Source organism: Solanum stenotomum, chromosome 8 (assembly GCF_019186545.1).
Source record: "Solanum stenotomum isolate F172 chromosome 8, ASM1918654v1, whole genome shotgun sequence".
NCBI classification, from domain to species: Eukaryota; Viridiplantae; Streptophyta; class Magnoliopsida; order Solanales; family Solanaceae; genus Solanum; species Solanum stenotomum.
Genome location: NC_064289.1, coordinates 43,822,279 through 43,843,977, shown reverse-complemented (window position 1 = coordinate 43,843,977; position 21,699 = coordinate 43,822,279). Strand labels below are relative to the sequence as shown.

Below are 21,699 nucleotides of genomic sequence, written 5' to 3'. Positions count from 1 at the left end.
ATACTTAGACTAGTTCTTTAGACTTTATATATTTTATTTGGTGGTTGCACCCATTTTCTTAGACTTATTGAGCTTTAGATGTTTTAGTACATTGACATTCAGGTTCTAGGTATTATTCAACGTTTATTTTGGTTTTTAGATTTTTGTTGGAGTTTATGGGAACTCTATTTTTTTTCCGTAGCATTTAAACCTTCTTGCGTATCTTTAAAAGCCACATATTTTGGTTGAGCTTCTTAGTTTGGGTTGAGGTAATGGTTCTCCCACCGAAGGATTAGTGTGGGTGCCAATCACGATTATCAGGGTCGTGACAAAGTTGGTATCAGAGCCTAGTTTCGTTGATCTCAATTCATTGAAACGAGTCTAGTACAGTCTTGCAGAACGGTACAAAGACATTTGTACTTTTCTTTGAGAGGCTATAGGACTTTAGGAAATCTCTTTGCTTTCTCTTTTCTTCTTTTTTGCTTTAAATTGGTTACAATTGGTATCTGACAATTCTAATTGGTATCTAACCTATTTCACTCTTCTGTCCGCAAATGGTTAATACTAGATTCAACATCGTCAGGCTCGTAGCTACCGTCAATGCTCCACCTGAGGAATCTTTAGCAAGAGTTCGCGGTCGAGGGAGGGGTAGAGGAAGAGCTAGTGGTAGAGGCTGAAAAAGGGTGGCGCCTACTAAAGATGGAGCACCATTTGAGAATGCTCCCAGAAATGTGGCCCTTCTTGTGCATCATGAAGAGGTAGAGGAAAATATATAGGTTAAGAATAAGGATAATCTTGGACAAGCGGAAGAGGTGCAGGCTGAGTCTACATGTATCCTTATTTAGACCCAGTGTTAGCGCATCAAATTATGACGTTCTTGAAAGGATTGGTTGGTCCTGGAGTGCTTCCCTCTATTAAACCAACTCAAGCTTCCGTCAATCCCCCAGTTTCTATCACTATCCCCAAGGTGGGTGTAACTGTAGGTAATGATGCTTTCTTTTGTACTTTGGTTGGTCCTGTTATGACTGGTAATGAACATGAGATCTTGATTAAGTTCTTGAAGTTGTAACAGCCTGTGTTCCATGGTTCTGAGAGTGAGGACGCCTATGAGTTCATCCTAGATTGCTATGAGAGGCTTCATAAGTTGGGAATTGTCCATCAGCATGGAGTTGAGTTTGTGACTTTTCAGCTTCAAGGTGAGGCTAAGCAGTGGTGGAGAGAATATGTGGAATGTAGATCTTCAGTTTTACCTCCACTCACTTGGACCCAGTTTCATGCTTTGTTCTTGCAGAAGTATGTGCCTCAGAATTTGAGAGATCGTAAGAAGGTTGTGTTAATGGATTTGGAGCAAGGTAGTATGTCTATGGCTGCTTATAAGGCCAAGTTTCTTGCTTTGTCTAGATATGCTACGCAATTTGGGGCTACTAACGAAAAAAGGATCCGTCTATTTGTTACGGGGCTAAAATTTTGAGTTGCAGGTATTGTCCATTCATATGACCTCCGCAGGAAAAAGATTTAATGCGGCAATAGATTTTGTGAAGATAGCTGATGGGTTGAGGCGAGACGGTCATGCTAAGACATTGTCTATGAAAGCCAAGAATTTAGGAAACTTTCAGGGTTCTTACTCTAGAGGCTCAGGGAGGCCAACACTTGCAGACTGGTCAATTTAGTCCGCTATGCTCACTTATACAGGTAATTGCTCCGGAAATCGACCTCAGAATTTGATTCAAGATAGCCAAAGAGCCCCACCTTCGGTGAGCGGTAGACCATCTTTTGATCATACTTGCTATAACTTTGAAGAATATGGGGATATGAGGAGAGATTGTCCCCACCTGCGCATGATGGATTGCGCTTAGCAGTAGACTAGAGCATTGGTACCCACGGGAAATGGTAATAATGGTCGAGGGCATCCACAAGGTGGGCGAGGAGGAAGTCAGCGAGGCCGTGAAGGTTGGGGAATTGGTAATGCAGGCAGCGTACAGTGCAGCCAGACAGGAAAGTCGCCAGTCATGATGATAGGTCTCAGTGTTATGCCTTTCCGGGTAAGACTGAGGTTGAGGCGTTTGACATATTAATCGCAGGAACTATTCTTTTTTGTGACCGGATGACTAATGTGTTATTTGATCCGTTTTATACTTATTATTATGTGTCCGTTCGATTTGCATCAGAATTTAATATGAATTATGATATACTTGATGCGCACATCCATGTTTCTACCCCAGGTGGAGAGTCTGTGATAGTCACCCATGTCTAACATTCTTGTCCTATTTTGTTTATGGGTTTTCAAACTTGGGCCGATTTGGTAATTTTGGATATCATTGACTTTGATATAATCTTAGGATGAATTGGTTGTCCCCCTATTATGATTTGCTTAATTGTAATGCTAACTGTGTAACCCTAGAAATTCCCAGAGGGAAAAGTTAGAGTGGCAAGGGGTGTACAAGCCTAAGAAAGCTAAGATCATATCCTTCATTTAGGCTAGGAAACTTGTAGGGCAGGGTTATTTGTCATATTTTGCTCATATTCGAGATGTTGAGGTTGAATCTCAATCTATTGAGTGTATCCTTGTGGTGTCAGAATTTAGAGAATTGTTTCCGACTGATTTTCTTGGTATGCCTCCGGAATTTTCCAAAAGTGACTACTTCCAATTTCAAGCTACTTCATATTCATTTTAAATTGTCGGATGTAACACAATCAAAACGAAAATACATAAAAACCCCTCATAGAACCTCATTATAAAGTCAACACAAAGTCATAGGCTCTTGCTTAACCTATCATTTTCCGAGTCATTACATTATCCCTCACTTGGGAACATTCGTACTCGAATGACACTTTAAACACATAAGGGGTAACGACTCAAGTAAACAGTCCATCAACATGCATACAACATCAATACAAATGCATAAATATAGGAGGAAACATCAACTCCACATAGAAAGTTCCACACAACTTCATGCAATTCAAGAAAGTAGGCACAACATCTACTAACTCCTTATGCATCATCTTTACCTTTTCTCATTTCTCATTTCATTTCATTGGAGGTACTTCCCTCTCCAAATCATCTCATGCTCATCATAACATCAAAGGACACAATATGCAATTTTCTCATTAAAGCACATCATGCAACCTTCTCCAAAACTCGAGTAAGCATGCTCACATTATCACCTCATAAAACAAATAGACAACTTATGCTAAATGCACATCATGCAACTTTCTCATAGAAGCACTTTAGGCAACATCATCAAAACACTTTTAAACATGCTCATAAGTCAACTCATGCAACATTTAGGTAACTTATCATGGATGCATTATTACATGAGGAACAAAATTCATGAAAACTCATTTTCTCATTTAACAAGAATTCATTTAAAACATGCATGACATAAGGAAACCATGGTAAACTCTTTTTCACATAAGACTCCAAAACATAACCCAAGCTTCTAGGAACTCTTTGTTTTAGGCTTGAGTAAGCACATATAGAAGTAGGTAAGGATATCAACACTTCTCAACAACAATTTCAATGAAGATACCATCAATCTTACCAAAACCATTCTTACCCAACTCTTTTATTCACTAAACCTCTTAAAATAAAACTTCAATCAAGCCTAACTCATGAACATCAAAGACACTTAAGGGCCTTACCATCTAGTTATATTATCCCCCACTCGGGAGAATACTCTTACTAGTTCTTTCAAATTCACCTCCTTCCATCCTAATATTGGATCAAAACAACACTAGGCTTTTATACTCATTACACCTAGCATTTCTAAATCACCACACATTTCACAAATTCCTTCAACACATCACAAAACTTCCTCATGACTAAGCCGGATACTACCAATAACACGCATAACCAAAGGAATCCCATTCATACTAAAGTCGTCACCACAATCTTTCACCTCGCACCTACTAGGTCACCAAGTCATAGTTGGCATCACAACCAACATTCTCTCTCCCTCAACCCTTGCAACATTAAAACTTCCTCAAAGTTTACACCCAAATGACCATCACATACAGAACAAGGGAAGACATTATAAAGAGAAACTCCATGGCACGACTAAAAGAATGAAGAAGTGAAACTTTCTTAGCACCCAATAGCCTCCTATTCATAATGTGGCGCGCTTCACATTATGAACAAGACTCTACTAGATGTGGTTTTGAGACAACCTAAGACCATCCCGAAAACTTATGCTCTGATACCAAGTTTGTCACGACCCGGGAGCACCCCCTAGTCGTAACCGGCGTACTCGACCTCGAAGAGGTCTAATACAAGCCTCTTAGCATTCATTCATCGCATAGACACCAAAACCATAAGGAATTAAAAACTTTCTTCACACACGAAGATACTTTCAATAAATAGCAAGCGGAAGACTTTCTAGACTTTATACAATATGTCTCAAAACCATCTAATACCTGAATATAACATTGGGACTAAGCCCACTCAAAACTTAAGCAAATACTAGAGAGACATAAAAAAAGAACATGTTGGTTATTGCCCTCGAATCTATGAGGACTCACCAAGTCTTCATCTTCAACTCTTAAAAACCTATCAAGTAGCCATGACATATCACCATCTCCAAATCCCTACACTTTAGTCAAAAAGCGAAAGAAAGGGGTTAGCACAATTAAGTACTAAGTATGGAGACCATGCAAGAAAATATGCACAACGGACATTTACAAGAAATGTATGCTTTCATATCCTTTGATAAAACCTTTCCTTTACAAGTATAAGAGACATAATACAAGTCAACATTAACATATAAGACCATAGCCAACCATACATATACTTAACATAAATCCATATACAACCCATGCTTAACTTTAGAAGGACACATGTCATTTCATTACCATAGGACCTCTACCTAATATAACCTTAAGACACACTTGAGTGAGACAAGAAGTGACCGCCCACACAATCCTCTTCAAGCACACTTAAGTGTTCCCCAAGATTACCTTAGATAAGGACTTTATAGGCAAAGTGCATAATCATACCCGATAGATAGCATATTAATGAGATGATATGTATAATGATGCTTACATAAAATAAATCATATTTAGTGGGGCATAGTACATGTGTGGTGAGTGACCATCAATATAGTATTTCCAAGGCCTACCACCCCCTTGGAGAGGCGAAAGAGGTACAAACCCCTCAATGTGGTTACCCGGGCCTACCACCCCCCGAGCTAGGGACCAAGGTACAAACCCCTCGATATGGTTATACGGGCCTACTACCCCCCGTACTAGGCAACCAAGGTACCAACCCCTCGATATGGTTATACGGGCCTACTACCCCCCGTACTAGGCAACCAAGGTACCAACCCCTCGATATGGTTATACGGGCCTACTACCCCCCGTACTAGGCAACCAAGGTACCAACCCCTCGATATGGTTATACGGGCCTACTACCCCCCGTACTAGGCAACCAAGGTACCAACCCCTCGATATGGTTATACGGGCCTACTACCCCCCGTACTAGGCAACCAAGGTACCAACCCCTCGATATGGTTATACGGGCCTACTACCCCCCGTACTAGGCAACCAAGGTACCAACCCCTCGATATGGTTATACGGGCCTACTACCCCCCGTACTAGGCAACCAAGGTACCAACCCCTCGATATGGTTATACGGGCCTACTACCCCCCGTACTAGGCTTGGTCGACTCACAACACTTATATAGAGAAAACAATATACATGTGTCCATTTCATCATCATTTCAGTAATTATATAACCATCCGATTCATAGGACGTACATTGGACCTTCCATTTCCTAAGAATTCTATAAATGGGCATTTTATCAAACACAAGGTGGGCTATTGTTCATGTAAATGAAATCTTGTATTTCAAGAATACTAAGTCCAACCAATTCCAAAATCCATATAAATCAGCCCACCAACAACATACATATATATCAACCTTCATAATTTGATCATGGAAGCATGAAAACCATAAACATCACATAATAATTCCATTTCATGATAATATGCAAAATAGACCATAATAGGATGTGTAGTAGTAATTCCATAATTCAAGAGTTCATAAATAATCATAAGGACCCATAAACTTGAAGTAGAAATAGAGGATAAATGGTTGGACTTGTGGAAAGGAAGGTTTCCACAATCAAACCCACATACCTCAACTTGTTCACGAGTATATCAACCTTAGAAATACAATTACATAACTTATTTAACTTCTATTAGCTCAGTAATGTTGACGTAAAATAGGATCATCATCATAAGTAAGCCTAGCATGTACAAATACAACTATGCTCCCAAAACAGTGAATCTGGCCAGCCTAGTACCTCATGTTGCATCTTAGATTTGAAAAGGAAAATGGCAGAACTAGACTTTATAACCTTCATGAAAGATGTAGATACATCTCTTAGGGTTGCAAACAAACAAGGATCACCGCAAAATATATTTTGTACAAAAAGATATAGTCAAGACACTAGCCGCTGGTCATGCAGGATTTCAATTCTCGGAATCTGGGCAGAACTTGCCCTATGTTGCGTCCCATATTTCGTATCCATAACAGTTAAATTAGAATTTTACATAAACATAAAAGTTGTAGGTATACGAGTTAGCTTTCCAAATCATATTTATTCACTGCAAACTAAGTTCTAGAGCAAGAGATATGCCTAAAATACCAAACACTATCCAGCTCAAAAACAGGTTTCGTCACTTACATCCGAAAGGAATGCCATATCCTATCGATTCATATTCAACAAAGCTTCTAATGTATCAAGAAGAGGCACCTAAGTCTACCAAGTCAAGACACACATCACATTATAAAGATCCTTCACATTCCATCATCATCACATATGAACAATAATAGAGGACACACTTTCAATCACAATACAATAACACTTTAAACAAGATCACCTTGAGATCACATGAACACCTTTATATTCACAACATGATTGCCTTTACTTCATTTGATTCTCATTCAAGTCCTTCACATCACATTCACATATATGATATCATGTCAACACTTCAATTCCTCATATAATGCCTCCAAGGCCATAAACACAATACATTCAATAAGTAAACACCTCCACCATAAGTGGATCACACATCAATCTATCACAATTCTATATCAATTCTACCTTAACAATGAAGTTAGGTCCACTTACCCTTTTTCCCAAGCCACAATCACCATTCCTCAACTCTCCAACAATTCACAATAGATAAGCATAGATAATAATAGAAGTCAACTATTCAACTCAATCCAAGCATACTTCCATCATCATTCAATCATAAATAATAAACCCACTTCATAAGCCAACTTTAGGAAACTTGCCAAGACATGGGTTCATGGAAATTTCTTTCTTAAAACCATCAATAGACACCATTAATAACGTAAATCATCAAAAAAAATCATTTAATGCAAGAACCCATGCTTAGAATCGAAATTAGGATTTTTGTGTTTTTGGAAGAACTTTGAATCATTTGAATTGAGCTCCTTGAAAGGAAGAATAATCAAGGATAAAGGATCCCCATACCTCTAAGTTGAAAACCCACGAGAATTGAAGAAGAAAGAACTCAAAATCTTCAATCCTAGCTCCAACTTCTTCTTCTTCTTCTTCCCCTCTTCTTCTCTTCTTCACTCAAGAACCCTAACTCTTACTCTTTTAAAATGGAACAAAAATGATCCACAATCAGCCTAACACAATAATATAACCTCAAAAGAAAAGATTTGTGAAAAGACCAAAATGCCCTTAAATTTCCGGACGGACTCCTTGCTAACTGCCCAACTTTCAAAGGGCATAACTCGCTCATACGAACTCGGAATCGAGCAAACTCGGTGGCGTTGGAAAGATCGTTCCAAGGGCTTTCCAAACATAACTGGAACTACTCCTGGATCATCCTGAGCTAGGAGTTATGACTGCTCAAAGTTGGCCAAAAACTCACTGATTTCCCACACTTAACCAAATTTCCAGGTTCTGAACTTTTTCCAAAAGTGACTACTTCCAATTTCAAGCTACTTCATATTCATTTTAAATTGTCGGATGTAACACAATTAAAATGAAATTACATAAAAACCCCTCATAGAACCTCATTATAAAGTCAACACAAAGTCATAGGCTCTTGCTTAACCTATCATTTTCCGAGTCATTACACATGTTCAAGGTGGAACTATCATCTCCAACCTAAAAATCAATGCTCTACAGAATTTCATGGAGCCTAAATACAATCTATACACAAAGCGTGTAACACCCCTAAATACTAGACCAACATTCCCATGTCGATACACCATTGATTAGTTACTAGAATATGTTTTATTCTCACTTTGGTAACTAGAAATTTTGTGATATTTGCAACCTTGCTGAAAATAATTGTGATCCTAATTTAAGGTACTGTATGGTTGTATTTACGTAATTTTCCAATTAGAATTGCATGTAAATTGAAAGTGTTGGTACTAGGTATATACATATTGGTATATTTGTATGCTTTTTGGGCAGCCTACTTTTATTTGGGCAACCATTTTAGTGATAGTTGTACATGTGACTAGCCTCACTTCGAGACTATATTTTGACACCTCTTCAAGTAAAATTCATCTAACCTGAAGTATAAGAACCTTAGAACATTATCTAACAAGTTTTTCTTCAAAATCACAAGAGAAAAACTTGGCCCTTTTGGCTGGATTTTGAGACACGCACTTCTTTTTGGTAAGTGACAAAATATGTTTCTGACCTGGGTAGTGTTTGATATTTTATGCATATCTCTTTCTCTAGAATTTAGTTTACAGTGAATAAATATGATTTGGGAAGATAATTCGTAGACCTACAACTCTTATGTTTATGTAAAACTCTAATTTAGTTGTTATTAATTCGCAATATGGGACGCAACATAGGACAAGTTCTTTCCAGATTTTGAAATTACAAATCATGTATGAACAATTGTTAGTGTTTTGAATATATATATTTATACAAAATATATTTTGCGATCATTCTTGTTTGTTTGCAACCCTAAGAAATGTATCTACATTATTCATGCAGGTTATAAAGCCTAGTTTTTCCGTTTTACTTTTCAAATCTAGGTTACGACATGAGGTACTAGGCTGGCCAGAATTACTGTTTTGGGAGCATAGTCTTATTTGTACAGGCTAAGCTTACTTATGATGATAATCTTGTTTTACATAAACATTATGGATCCTCTAGGAATTAAAGATGTTATTTAATTGTATTTTTAAGGTTGTATATACTCGTGAACCTTAAGTTGCCTAGAAGCATAGGCTATAACCTTACCACTTTGCATCAACACACAACCCAAACCAATACGGGAAGCATCACAATAAACAACAAAACCTTCTAACCCATCCGAAAGTGACAAAATAGGAGCGGACACAAGCCTTTCTTTCAAAGTTTGGAAGCTTTCCTCACACTCATCCGACCACACAAATTTAGCCTTTTTTTGAGTCAACTTAGTCATAGGAGAAGCAAGAGAAGAAAACCCTTCCACAAATCTCATATATTAACCCGTTAACCCAAGAAACTCCTTATATCCGACGGGGTCAAAGGTCTAGGCCAATTCCTAATAACATCGGTCTTCTTAGGATCCACCTTAATACCATCCCCCGACACCACATGGCCTAGGAAAGCAACTTCCTTCAACCAAAACTCACACTTTTCATATTTAATGTACAACTTCTCTTCCCTCAATCTTTGGAGTACAACCCTCAAGTGACCCTTGTGCTCTTCCTCACCCCAAGAATAGATCAAGATGTCATCTATAAACACCACCACAAAAGAATCAAGGTAGGGTTTGAAAACCCTATTCATCAAATCCATAAAGAGAGCCGGAGCATTAGTCAACCCGAAAGACATCACCACAAACCCATAGTGCCCATACCTAGTACGAAAGGCCATCTTGAGAATATCACACTCCCTCACCTTCACTTGATGATACCCTGACCGAAGATCAATCTTCGAGAAGTGACTAGCCCCATGCAATTGGTCAAATAAATCGTCAATCCTTGGAAGAGGATACCTATTCTTGACGGTGACCCTATTAAGTTGTCGATAATCAATACACATTCTAAGAGACCCATCTTTCTTCTTCACAAACAAAACCGGAGCACCCTAGGGAGAATGACTAGGTCTAATAAACCCCTTCTCTAACAAAATCTTTTAATTGCTCTTTCAACTCTTTCAACTCCATCGGGGCCATATGGTAAGGGCGGATAGAAATAGGTTGAATATCGGGAAGGAGGTCTACACCAAGATCTATCTCCCTTTTGGGAGGGACACCGGGAAGGTCTTCTGGGAAGGCATCTAAAAACTCATTAACAATCGGAATAGACTCAACATGAGGGACTTTGGACTCCACATCATTGACTCTCACAATATGGTACAAGCACCCTTAAGAAATCAACCTATGGGCTTTAATGCAAGAAATGAATTTCCCCTTCACCATAACATCCCGACTCTCCCACTCAAGGACGGGTTCATTAGGAAATCGGAACTTGACTTTACGAGTTCTACAATCAATAGAAGCATAATATGCATGCAACCAATCCATCCCAAGAATAACATCAAAATCCACCATGTTCAACTCAACAAGATCACAAGGCAACAACTTATTCAATATGCAAACCGGACAATTTCTATACACTTTTCTAGCAACAATAGAGACACCAATGGGAGTAGATACTTCATATGACTCATGCAACAATTCCGACTCGACATGAAATTTTCTAGCAACTAAGGGGGTAACAAAGGAAAGGGTGGCACCCGGATCAATCAAAGTATAAACATCAAGATCAAAGATTTGCAACATACCGGTCACCACATCCGGAGTCTCATTAACACCTTGTCTACCATGCAAAGCATAAAATCGATTGTCCCTTGGGGCACCACTTTGAGAAGCACCTCTACCCAAAGGAGTAGTGTTAGCACTTCGGACCTTGTTGCGGATCTTGGGACATTCAAACCTCTTATGACCCACTTCTCCACATTCAAAGCAAGCACCCGAACCCTTCATGCAAGGACCACCATGCTTCCTCCCACACTTAGGGCATACATCCATAGAACCCACTTCACCTCCCCCTTGAGGTCTAGGAACATTGATAGCAAATCCCCGGTTGACATGAGGGTTTCCTCGGCCTTGATGAAATCTAGCACCCTTAGGGAACCTATTCTCCAATCGGGCCCTCTTGGCCTCGTGCCCCCTTCTCTTCCTCAATTTCTCCTCCTCCATTTGCTCGGCATAAGTCATCAACCGAGACAAATCCATATCTCCAATGAGCATAGCGGACCGACACTCCTCACTAACCAAGTCGGATACACCCATCACAAATTTGTTCATCCTCGACCTAGAGTCGGCCACCAAGTGAGGTGCATACTTGGAGAGTTGGACAAATTTGAGGGCATACTCCCTCACACTCATAGCTCCTTGCTTCAAGTTCATGAACTCCACCAACTTTGCCTCCCTAAGCTCAAGAGGGAAGAACCTATTAAGGAAAGCAAGTTTAAACTCCTCCCACAACACCACATAGCCATTACCTTTCTCACCCTTCCATTGATCAAACCAAATTTGAGCAACCCCCTTGAGTTGGTAGGCCGCCAATTCCGCCTTCTCACAAGCACCAACATCCATAATGGTCAAGATTTTGCATACCTCATCGATGAACTCTTGCGGGTCCTCATCCACCTTTGAACCATGGAAGACCGGAGGGTTCATCCTCATGAAATCTCTCACCCTTTCCCCCGGGGTGGTAGTTCGAGGAGCTTGGGCTCCTTGTTGCACTTGGTTAGCTACCACTTGTGCAAGCATGGTGAGTGCATCACGGAGCTCACCATTGGTGGGTGGCTCTTCCGGTGATCGGGCCCGTCTTCCCCTCATGTTTGGCATGATGATCTAGCAATCCAAAGAACAAGCGTTAGGGAGGAATCACCTTATCGCACTCTAAGCACGACATAGAACATGAAGAAGGGAAACCTTTCCTAAAACGTTTTGTAGCCTCCCATTCATAGTCGTGGCGCGCTTCACAACCATGATTAGGACTCTACTCAACGCGGTGTGTTGGACTCCGAGGATTTAACAACCTAGTGCTTTGATACCAATCTTGTCACGACCCAAGCCTAGGGCCTAGACGTGACATGGCGAATGAGGAACCCGAAGGAACCCCAAACAAGCCTCTCAAACTTGTCATCACACTTCATTGGTTGCGGAAGTACAGACAACATTAATTAACGGGAAATAGGGACTAAGGGCAAACCATTTCAAAATTACATGATAGAACAAGAGTCAAACTCATTTACAAAATACTTGTCCAACGCGCACCTCTACATACATAGATAGGACGGGGGCCATGACATACTACCGGCTCCCCTCATAGTCAAAATACAATTGCAAACTAAAGTCTCAAAACATAGGAGTAGGAAACATAACATAGCCCTCGAATCATTGAGGACTCACCAACAAACTCGAATAAGCACCGTACTAGCCACGTGAATGGAAAGAAGGATCAAGAGTAGCTCCGGTCCCTACATGGTGACATCATGTAGGCAAAATATGCGTTATTACTTGGAATGTACTAAGTATGCGGGGTGCAACACAACAATAGTTAAGGACACAATCGAAATACAAGAAATGATTTCATAGGGATTATGAATAACAATATGAGGATGTATGATCAAAGTGAAGTCAAAACATGTTTAAGTAAATCTACACTAATAGTAGATATCATATGTGTATGCATGATCCAACCAATCTATAACCCCAACTTAGGATGGGGATGCCGTTCACACCTGGACACCCAGGTGGCAAGGTATAAACCCCTCACATGGTTGATGTTGATCACACCCCAAGCATCCTAGGTGGTGAGATATAAACCTCTCATATGGTTGATGTTGCTCACACCCTAAGTATCCTAGGTGGTGAGATATTAACCTCTCACATGGTTGATGTTGGTCACACCCCAAGTATCGTAGGTGGTGAGATATAAACCTCTCACATGGTTGTCCGGTTCTTTTCCCCCGGATCGAGCATGGTCATGCAACACTTTATATAGGAAATTCCCATTAGGATCTAATGCAATCTCACGTATGGAATGAACATATACACAAGCTTAGTTTGTCATCAACACATCTCTGGATTGCCATACATCTCATAACTCAAGCTTTAAAACATCGATTCATCAATTCTCCATAGTTGGACATTTTGTCAAACACCTTGAAGGCATGTAATAGAATCAAAGAGCATGGAAAATAGGATAGTAATTACGCAGCCAAACCAGTGAACAACCTACAACAACACCTTTTTAACACCCACAATACCACATAAAAATCTCCACATCCATTCCAAATTTAGATTCAAGTTCTAGAGTCACAACATGCTCAAAACAGTCACTTTTCATGTTTACAATTCAATGTGCAGGAAATTATTACAAAGAACAAGACTAATTTATGAATCTTAACTTAAACCATAAATTAGTGAGTAAAATTGAGTCTAGGCACTATGGGTGGAAGGACCCATGAGTTCAACACCACATACCTTGAGTTCTTATGAAGGTCTTGAGAGTGTCCTCAATGGAAGCTTGGAACTTGGAGCAAGAGTCTCTTGAATCTTGAGGAAGGTTTTGGATTAGGGTTCTTGAGAGAACTTGAGAGAAAATGTGTCTAAGTATGGGAGAGGTGTTTTGGGAAATGTTTTAGAGATGGGAATTGAACTAATGTTATATAGGAAATAACATATGCCTTTTCGAAAAATGGTCCAACACTTAGAAAACAAATGAGGCGGGTGAACATTAAAAACGCTCACTGGAAATTGCATTTCCTGCCGGACAGAATTTACGAAAATGGGCATAACTTCTTCGTCCGAACTCCGAATGAGGTGAAACGAAGTGCGTTAGGTAGGTAACTCAAAGGGCTTTCCATGTATATGTTATGCGCCATCCAATTATTTGTGTTCTGGGAGATATGACCCTCCAAAGTAGACCCTCGAAAAAGGCTTCACTTGGAAATTTTGAATTTTGATACGGTTACTCTAAAATTTGGGATAGACCCATTTCCCACTCAATTTGACCCCCTAAACAAGAATATGAAGTCGGATTTTTGAAAACTGTAATGGATTTTTTTGATATAGCTAAACAAGTTTCCGGTGACTTCCGAAGCACATTTTTAAGAACGTTTTGGGTCATTTCAGATATTCCAAATCCTGCTTTTAGAACTCGGGATGGTCATTATGAATTTTTGGTGATGCCACTCGAATTGTCAAATTCTCTTGCGGTATTCATGGATCTAATGAATCGGGTATTCAAGCCTTATCTTGATCAGTCTATGGTTGTCTTTATAGATGATATTTTAATATTTTCCAGAAGTAGTGAAGGCCATAATAGACACGTTCGGATTGTTTTGAAAATTTAGAAAGAGAATGAACTTTATTCTAAACTTTCAAAGTGTGAATTTTGGCTTGATGAAGTTGCTTTTCTGGGACATGTGGTATCAACCGAAGGCGTGAAGGTGGATCCTAGTAAGATACAAGCAGTTGTTGAATGGAGACCTCCCAAAAGTCCAACCGAGTTAAGAAGTTTCTTTGGCTTAGCAGGGTACTAGAAAAGATTTTTGAAAGGCTTTTCCATTATCGCCTCCCCTTTGACAAAGCTTTTGTAGAAGGAAGTAAAGTTTTTTTGGGATGACAAATGCCAAGAGATCTTTGAAACTCTCAAATCCTTGTTGACTCAATCCCCTATACTTACTCTACCAATTGAAGGGAAAGAGTAGGTAGTATATAGTGGCACTTATCACCATGGTCTAAGATGTGTTTTGATGCAAAAAGGGAAGGTTATTTCTTATGCCTCTCAGAAATTAAAACCACATGAATTGAGTTATCCTACTCATGTTGTTGAACTTGCTGCTATAGTCTTCGCTTTAAAAATATGGCGGCATTATTTGTTTGGAGAGAAATGTCATATATTTAGTGATCACAAGAGCCTAAAGTACTTGGATACTCAGAAGGAGCTTAACCTAGAACAATGTAGATGGCTTGAACTCATCAAGGATTATGACTGCACCATTGGTTATCATCCAGCTAAAGCCAATGCGGTTGAAGGTGCCTTAAGTCGAAAATCCTTTGCAAGAATTTCTTTGAGTCCTTTTCCTTTGCTCCCTGAGTTAGGTTCCATGAATGTTTGTTTCACACTTGATTCTAATGGTTCAGTTATTGCTAATTTGCAAGTAAAGCCAATCTTACTTGTACAAGTGAGGAAGCACAAAAGTTATATGAGAAACTTGTAAAACTGACTAGAGAAGTTCAAAAGGGGGAAAATCTTGATTTTACATTAAGAGAGGATGGTGTCTTATTTTAATAGAACAACTTAAACATCCCTAATGATGACAAATTGAGGAGAAAAATACTGAATGAAGCACATACTTCAACATATGCAATGCATCCTGGAGGTACAAAGATGTACCAAGCCATAAAAGAACATTATTGGTGAAATGGTAGGAAGAGAGACATTGCGGAGTTCATTTCGAAATGTCTAGTTTGTCAAAAAGTAAAGGCAGAACATCAAGTCCTAGTTTGTTTACTACAGCCCTTGTCTATACCATAATGGAAATGGGAGAGAATAACTATGGACTTTGTTTCTGCACTTCCTCACACTAAGAGAAATCATGATGCAATATGGGTTATTGTGGATAGGTGAACCAAGAATGGTCACTTCTTAGCAATCATAATGGATTACTCACTTGAGCGTTTAGCCGAGTTGTACATTAATGAGATTGTAAGACTACATGGGATCCCTATGTCTATTGTATCTGACCGAGACCCAAGGTTTATATCTAGATTTTGGGGTAGCTTGCAGGAAGCTTTGGGTACTAAGTTGAAATTTAGCACTAGTTCCCTCCTCAAACAGACGGCCAGTCGGAAGGAGTGATAAATATTTTGGAGGATATGCTTCAAGCTTGCATTATGGAGTATGAGGGTAGTTGGGACAAACACTTGGCTTTTTTAGAATTCTTTTATAACAATAGCTACCAATCGAGTATTGGAATGCCTCCCTATGAAGCCCTATACGGAAGAAAATGCTGGACCCCTCTTTGTTGGAGTGAAGTTGTTGAAAGAAAGTGTGTTGGTCCTGAAATTGTGCAACAAACAGAGGACAACGTAAAAATTATCAAGGATCATCTAAATATTTCTTCAGATAGACAAAAGTCGTATGTTGATCTTAAAAGGCGTGACATTGAATATAAAGTTGGAGATAAAGTATTCTTAAAGGTGTCTCCATGGAAAAATATTATGAGTTTTGGCCAAGAAGGAGAACTTAGTCCCCGATGGATTGGGCCTTATGAGATAATTGAAAAGGTTGGACCAGTTGCATATAAATTACCCTTGCAACCGGAGTTAGACAAGATCCACAATTTCTTTCATGTTTCTATGCTCAGAAGATGTCGTTCTGATCCATCGCATGTTCTTCCAGTTGAATCTATTGAAGTTAATCTTGACTTGACTTATAATGGAGACCCCATCCGAATTGATGATCGAGAAACAAAGAAACTTAGAAACAAGAGGATCCACTTAGTAAAGGTACTTTGGAGGAACCATTCTGGGAAGGAAGCTACATAGGAGAGAGAAGAAAACATGAGGACCCAATATCGGCACTTGTATCGGGACTAGTTTAAGGTAAATTTCGAGATGAAATTTCTTTAAAGGAGAGAGATTGTAACACCCTAAATACTAGACCAACATTCGCATGTCGATACATCGTTGGTTAATTACTAGAATATGTTTTATTCTCATTTTGGGAACTTGAAATTTTTTTATATTTGCAACCTTGCTTAACATAATTGTGATCGTAATTTAAGGTATTGTATGGGGGTATTTACGTAATTTTCTAATTAGAATTGCATATAAATTGAAAGTGTTGGTACTAGGATTATACATATAGGTATATATGTATGCTTTTTGGGTAGCCCTTTAAGTGACAAATGTACATGTGAGTAGCCTCACTTTGAGACTATATTTTGACACCTCTTCTAGTAAAATTCATCTCACCTTAAGTATAAGAACCTTAGAAAATTTTCTAACAAGTTGTTCTTAAAAATCACAAGAGAAAAACTTGGCCCTTTTGGCTGATATTGGAGACACACACTTCTTTTTGGTAAGTGAAAAAATTTGTTTCTGAGCTTGGTATTGTTTGGTATTTTATGCATATGAGATTTGTTTACACTGAAGAAATACGATTTGGATACGTAATTCGTAGACCTACAACTCTTATGTTTATGTAAAACTCTAATTTAGCAGTTATTAATTCGCAATATGGGACGCAACATAGGAAAAGTTTTGTCCATATTGTGAAATTACAAATCTTGTATGAACAACTATTAGTGTTTTGATTATATCTTTTTATACGAAATATATTTTGTAGTGAGTTTTGTTTGTTTGCAACCCTAAGAGATATATATACATCTTTCATGAATGTTATAAAGTATAGTTTTACATGAGGTACTAGGCTGGCCAGAATTACTGTTTTGGGAGCATAGTTTTGTATAGGCTAAGCTTACTTGTCATGATAATCCTATTTTACATCAACATTATTGAGCTGGTAGGAATTAAAGAAGTTATTTAGTTGTATTTTTAAGGTTGTATATACTCGTGAACAAGTTGAGGACCTTGAAACGTTGGTTGGTGTACGATCTGAACTCGCGGAGTTATGTTTGATTGTTACTTTGCTAAACAACTGAGGTTTGTGTATAAACATGTACTTGCACTCTTTTAACTGCTGGTATATCTGAAAGTTGACCTCGGTACCTTGGTTACCTCTTTTCACTTTACATTGTCGTGTTGGTATCCTTTAATACCTTAAAGACGCTTGTGTAACTCGCCCAGTTGTACGGATTGTTTGATAACTTGGCAGTCTTGTTGGGACGTTGTCCTTCTTGTGGCTATGACTTTGTCACTATTGGCATGCCTCTTGATTCAGATCATTTGCCATCTTGACTTTGGATTATTGGTTCGTCTTAAAAATGGAAGTTTTCCATTTTATGTACGAACTAGAAAACCATTTTTAATATGGTTCTTGGTTCTCTTGATTATTGGGCTTTGACCCTTCTTGATATAGGGATTCGGTCCTTCTTGATACCTGCTTGTGCTTGGTCTGACAACATGATGTATATATATTGTCCGAGCATTGTTGTTGAATCTCTTGGAAATGGTGCTATGAGCGTTCTTAACATTTGTATCTTTAAATATCGAAGTGTCTACTCTTTATATATTGTTTAATTTATTTATTTATTATGTTGAAGTATGCTGCCCATGACTTGAGAAAGGTAACTTGGTGAATCTGAGGGCTCCGACCCTATAGTTTTTGCACCACTAAACTATATTCTTAGCGATAGTTCTTTCTATCGTAAGGAATATTCAAGAGGATGCATGAAACTGGCCATTGGAGATGGAGATTTTAAGAGCCTTAAGGAAGATCAAATTTTCATATTGACATCTATATTTTGTATAAACCTTGAGACTTGTACATGATCTAGGTGTTGTATATTTACATGAAATTTTGAGCACTAATTTGATCATGTCACCATGGGTTGTAATATAAGTATCTCTTTATGTTTTGTTCTTATGGGTGTGTAAACCAAAGTCTTGTAATATACGAAATTTACTATTAGTTTTGAATTTCTGTGTGAAACATGAACCGGCTGATTTCGGTACTCGAAAGTCGGTAATATTCTTGCCATCTCATCCTTGAGTGTGAGGATAGTATATGCATGAAAGCCTCGTCAATTATTTGCTTAAATTATTCTGGGAGGGTTTTTCCGTCATAAAATAAATTCCCCACCATGTCAATTTTAAAATCAAATAAATGTTTAAATGGTCTAGATTTATATCCTTAACTAAATTATTCGTTATGAACCTAATCCCTCTATAAGATTAAACTGAATATGCCCTTCGTTAATCTCTTTTAAATGTCGCAGGTATTAAATTTGGTTTCTCGTTAAGTGGTAGTATCCCTCCGAAAGGGTCGCTACAAGTGTTAGTATCAGAGCCTAGGTTTGTTGTTCTAGGTCTTTCGCTGTGAATTACTTGTATACTTATTCGCTTTCAAAAAGGTTCTATTTAGAGTTCTTGTTTACTTACATGGTTTATCACAATTTTATTGCTTGTAGATTGCACATTCATCTAGTACATATCCCTAATGCAATGTGATCTCCCCTTTTGAAGGAATTAAGTTATGGCCTCTTCTTCTGACCGACCTATGGAAGCTGCCCGTGAAGGTTTGGGTGCCTCAGTTTCCCAACCTCATGCACTGGAAGGGGTTGGAGAACATTTATCGAATCAATATGTTCCCCACACTAGTGGGTCTGAAGTGGGAAACCATCAGTGTGTAAGAGCTGGTTCACATCCTCACATGAGTCGTGGTACTCATGCCATGAATCCTCCTTTTCAACAATGGCTTAACTCTTCCAGCACATTGCTGAATCAATGCATGATCCGAAGGTGATTAACTTTGAGAAAATGAGGAAAGTGAGTGGTGTGGAGTTTGAAGGCATTATTGATCCCACTGATGCTGAGCAATGGCTGGAGCGCATGGAGAGGGTGTTTGAGCAGTTGGAGTGTTCAGATGCTGCCAAATTTAAGTGTGTTATTTCACTATTAAAAAATGATGCTTATGATTGGTGGTTAAGTGTTCTGAAAGCCAACATAAAACTCCGGTTCTTACTTGGCATGATATTCTCAAGGAATTTCGTATGAAGTATGTCCCACCCGTTTATTGTGATGCAAATAAAAATGAGTTTTTGAATCTAAGGCAACGAGGTAGTCTATTGCCGAATACGAACAGAAGTTTCTAAGGCTCTCTCGCTATGCTGGAGGTATTATTAAAGAGGAAAAAGATAAGTGCATGAAATTTCAAGATGGTTTAAATGATTCCATTAGGAAGAATGTGGCAATCCTGCAACATGAGAACTTTTGCATGTTAGTGTCTGTTGCTTTTACTTGGGAACAACTTGATAAAGAAGAAGCTAGTAGAACTGAAAACAAATTCTGAAGGCCTAAACCAGATTTTGGGGGTCCATCAAAAAGGGGAAGGTTTGATAATTCTAAGGCTGGTAGTGATAACAGGCCACCACAACAAAAGCAAACCATATCATATTTTTCTACAGCTAGCACTCCAAATTATGGCCAAGGCAAGCCTCGTTTTCCCACTTGTCCGCAATGTGGAAAGAATTATTATGGTACTTGCAGGTGAGCTTCTGGTGCATGTTTCAATTGTGGGAGCTTTGATCATAAAGTGAAGGACTGTCCTAATCCTAATAATGCTCCTTCCTTCAAAATTGAAAGCTCAGTTCACAAGCCTTCTATTAATCTTCCTCAAACTATAGAGGTGCAAGACCTAAAAACACCCAAGCAACAGGTACAAGTGGAGCTAATCAAACTAGTGGACAAAGGACTACTGCACGCGCTTATGCTATGAGGTAGAGGGATGTGCAAGATGGACAGGACGTGGTTGTCAGTAAATTTCACTTATTTGTCTTATGTGTGTTTACACTGTTTGATCTTGGTTCTACACATCCTTATATTTGTTCATCACTTGTTCTTCATGAAAATGTGAAATCTATGAGACTTAATTATGATGTGCAGGTTGAAAGTCCTTTGGGTTATCAGGTTGTGTGTAATCGAATTTATCGTGATTGTCCCTTCGTGATTCAAAACCTAGTCTTCCCTGCTGATTTGGTTCAAATTTCCTTCAAGGATTTTGGTGTTATTATCGAGATGGATTGGCTTTATAAATATCATGCAGTAGTGGATTGTAGGTCAAAGCATGTGACCTTTAAAGATCCTATATTTTCACACATAATTGTACAAGGTGAAAAATCATTGACATCTAGTATTATTTCTGCGACTTTGGCAAGAAATGTGATGCATCAAGGTTGTAGGGCATACCTTGCTCACATAGTTGATACACAGTTGAAGAGTCCTTGTATCAAGGACATACCTGTTGTATGTGATTTTCCAGAAGTCTTCCCAGAAAACCTTCCTGGATTACCCCCTGAAAAGAGACGTTGAATTTCCGATCGAGCTTATTCCTAGATATAACCTAATTCTATCACTCCTAATAAAATGGCTCTAGTAGAATTAAGAGAATTGAAATCTCAATTGCAAGAACTTCTTGAGAAGGGTTTTATTAGACCTAGTGTTTCTCCTTGGGGAGCCCTTGGTTTATTCGTAAAGAAGAAAGATGACATTCTTAGGCTTTGTATTGACTGTAGACAATAGGACAGAACAACAATAAAGAATAAATATCCACTACCCCGATCGATGATATGTTTGACCAACTAAAGGGTGCTGAAGTATTCTCAAAGATTGATTTAAGGTGTGGATATCACCAACTGTGTGCTAGAGAGAAAGATATTCCTAAAACTGCTTTTAGAACTCGGCATGGTCATTATGCATTTTTGGTAATGCCATTTGGATTGACAAATCCTCCTGCGGTATTCATGGATCTAATGAATCGGGTATTCAATCCTTTTCTTGATCAGTTTGTGGTTTTGTTAATAGATGTTAATTTAATATTTTCGAGAAGTAGTGAAGACCATGATAGACACCTTCGGATTGTTTTAAAAATTTAGAAGGAGAAAGAAATTTATAATAACTTTCCAAGTTTGAATTTTGGCTTGATGAAGTGGCTTTTTTGGGACATGTGGTATCAACCGAAGGCGTGAAGGTGGTTCCTAGTAAGATACAAGCAGTTGTTGAGTGGAGACCTCCTAAAAG

The 21,699-nt window shown here is 38.7% G+C and overlaps 2 protein-coding genes across 2 annotated transcripts in view; both read left to right on the top strand.

Annotated features, from left to right (window-relative positions):
• LOC125874890 (uncharacterized) overlaps window positions 1-21,699 on the top strand; it is a 942,258-nt gene that overhangs the window by 220,023 nt on the left and 700,536 nt on the right. The window lies entirely within an intron of this gene.
• LOC125873817 (uncharacterized) lies at window positions 15,892-16,545 on the top strand. The gene has a single exon (XM_049554666.1). The coding sequence runs from the start codon at window positions 15,892-15,894 to the stop codon at window positions 16,543-16,545; it is 654 nt and encodes a 217-aa protein (XP_049410623.1).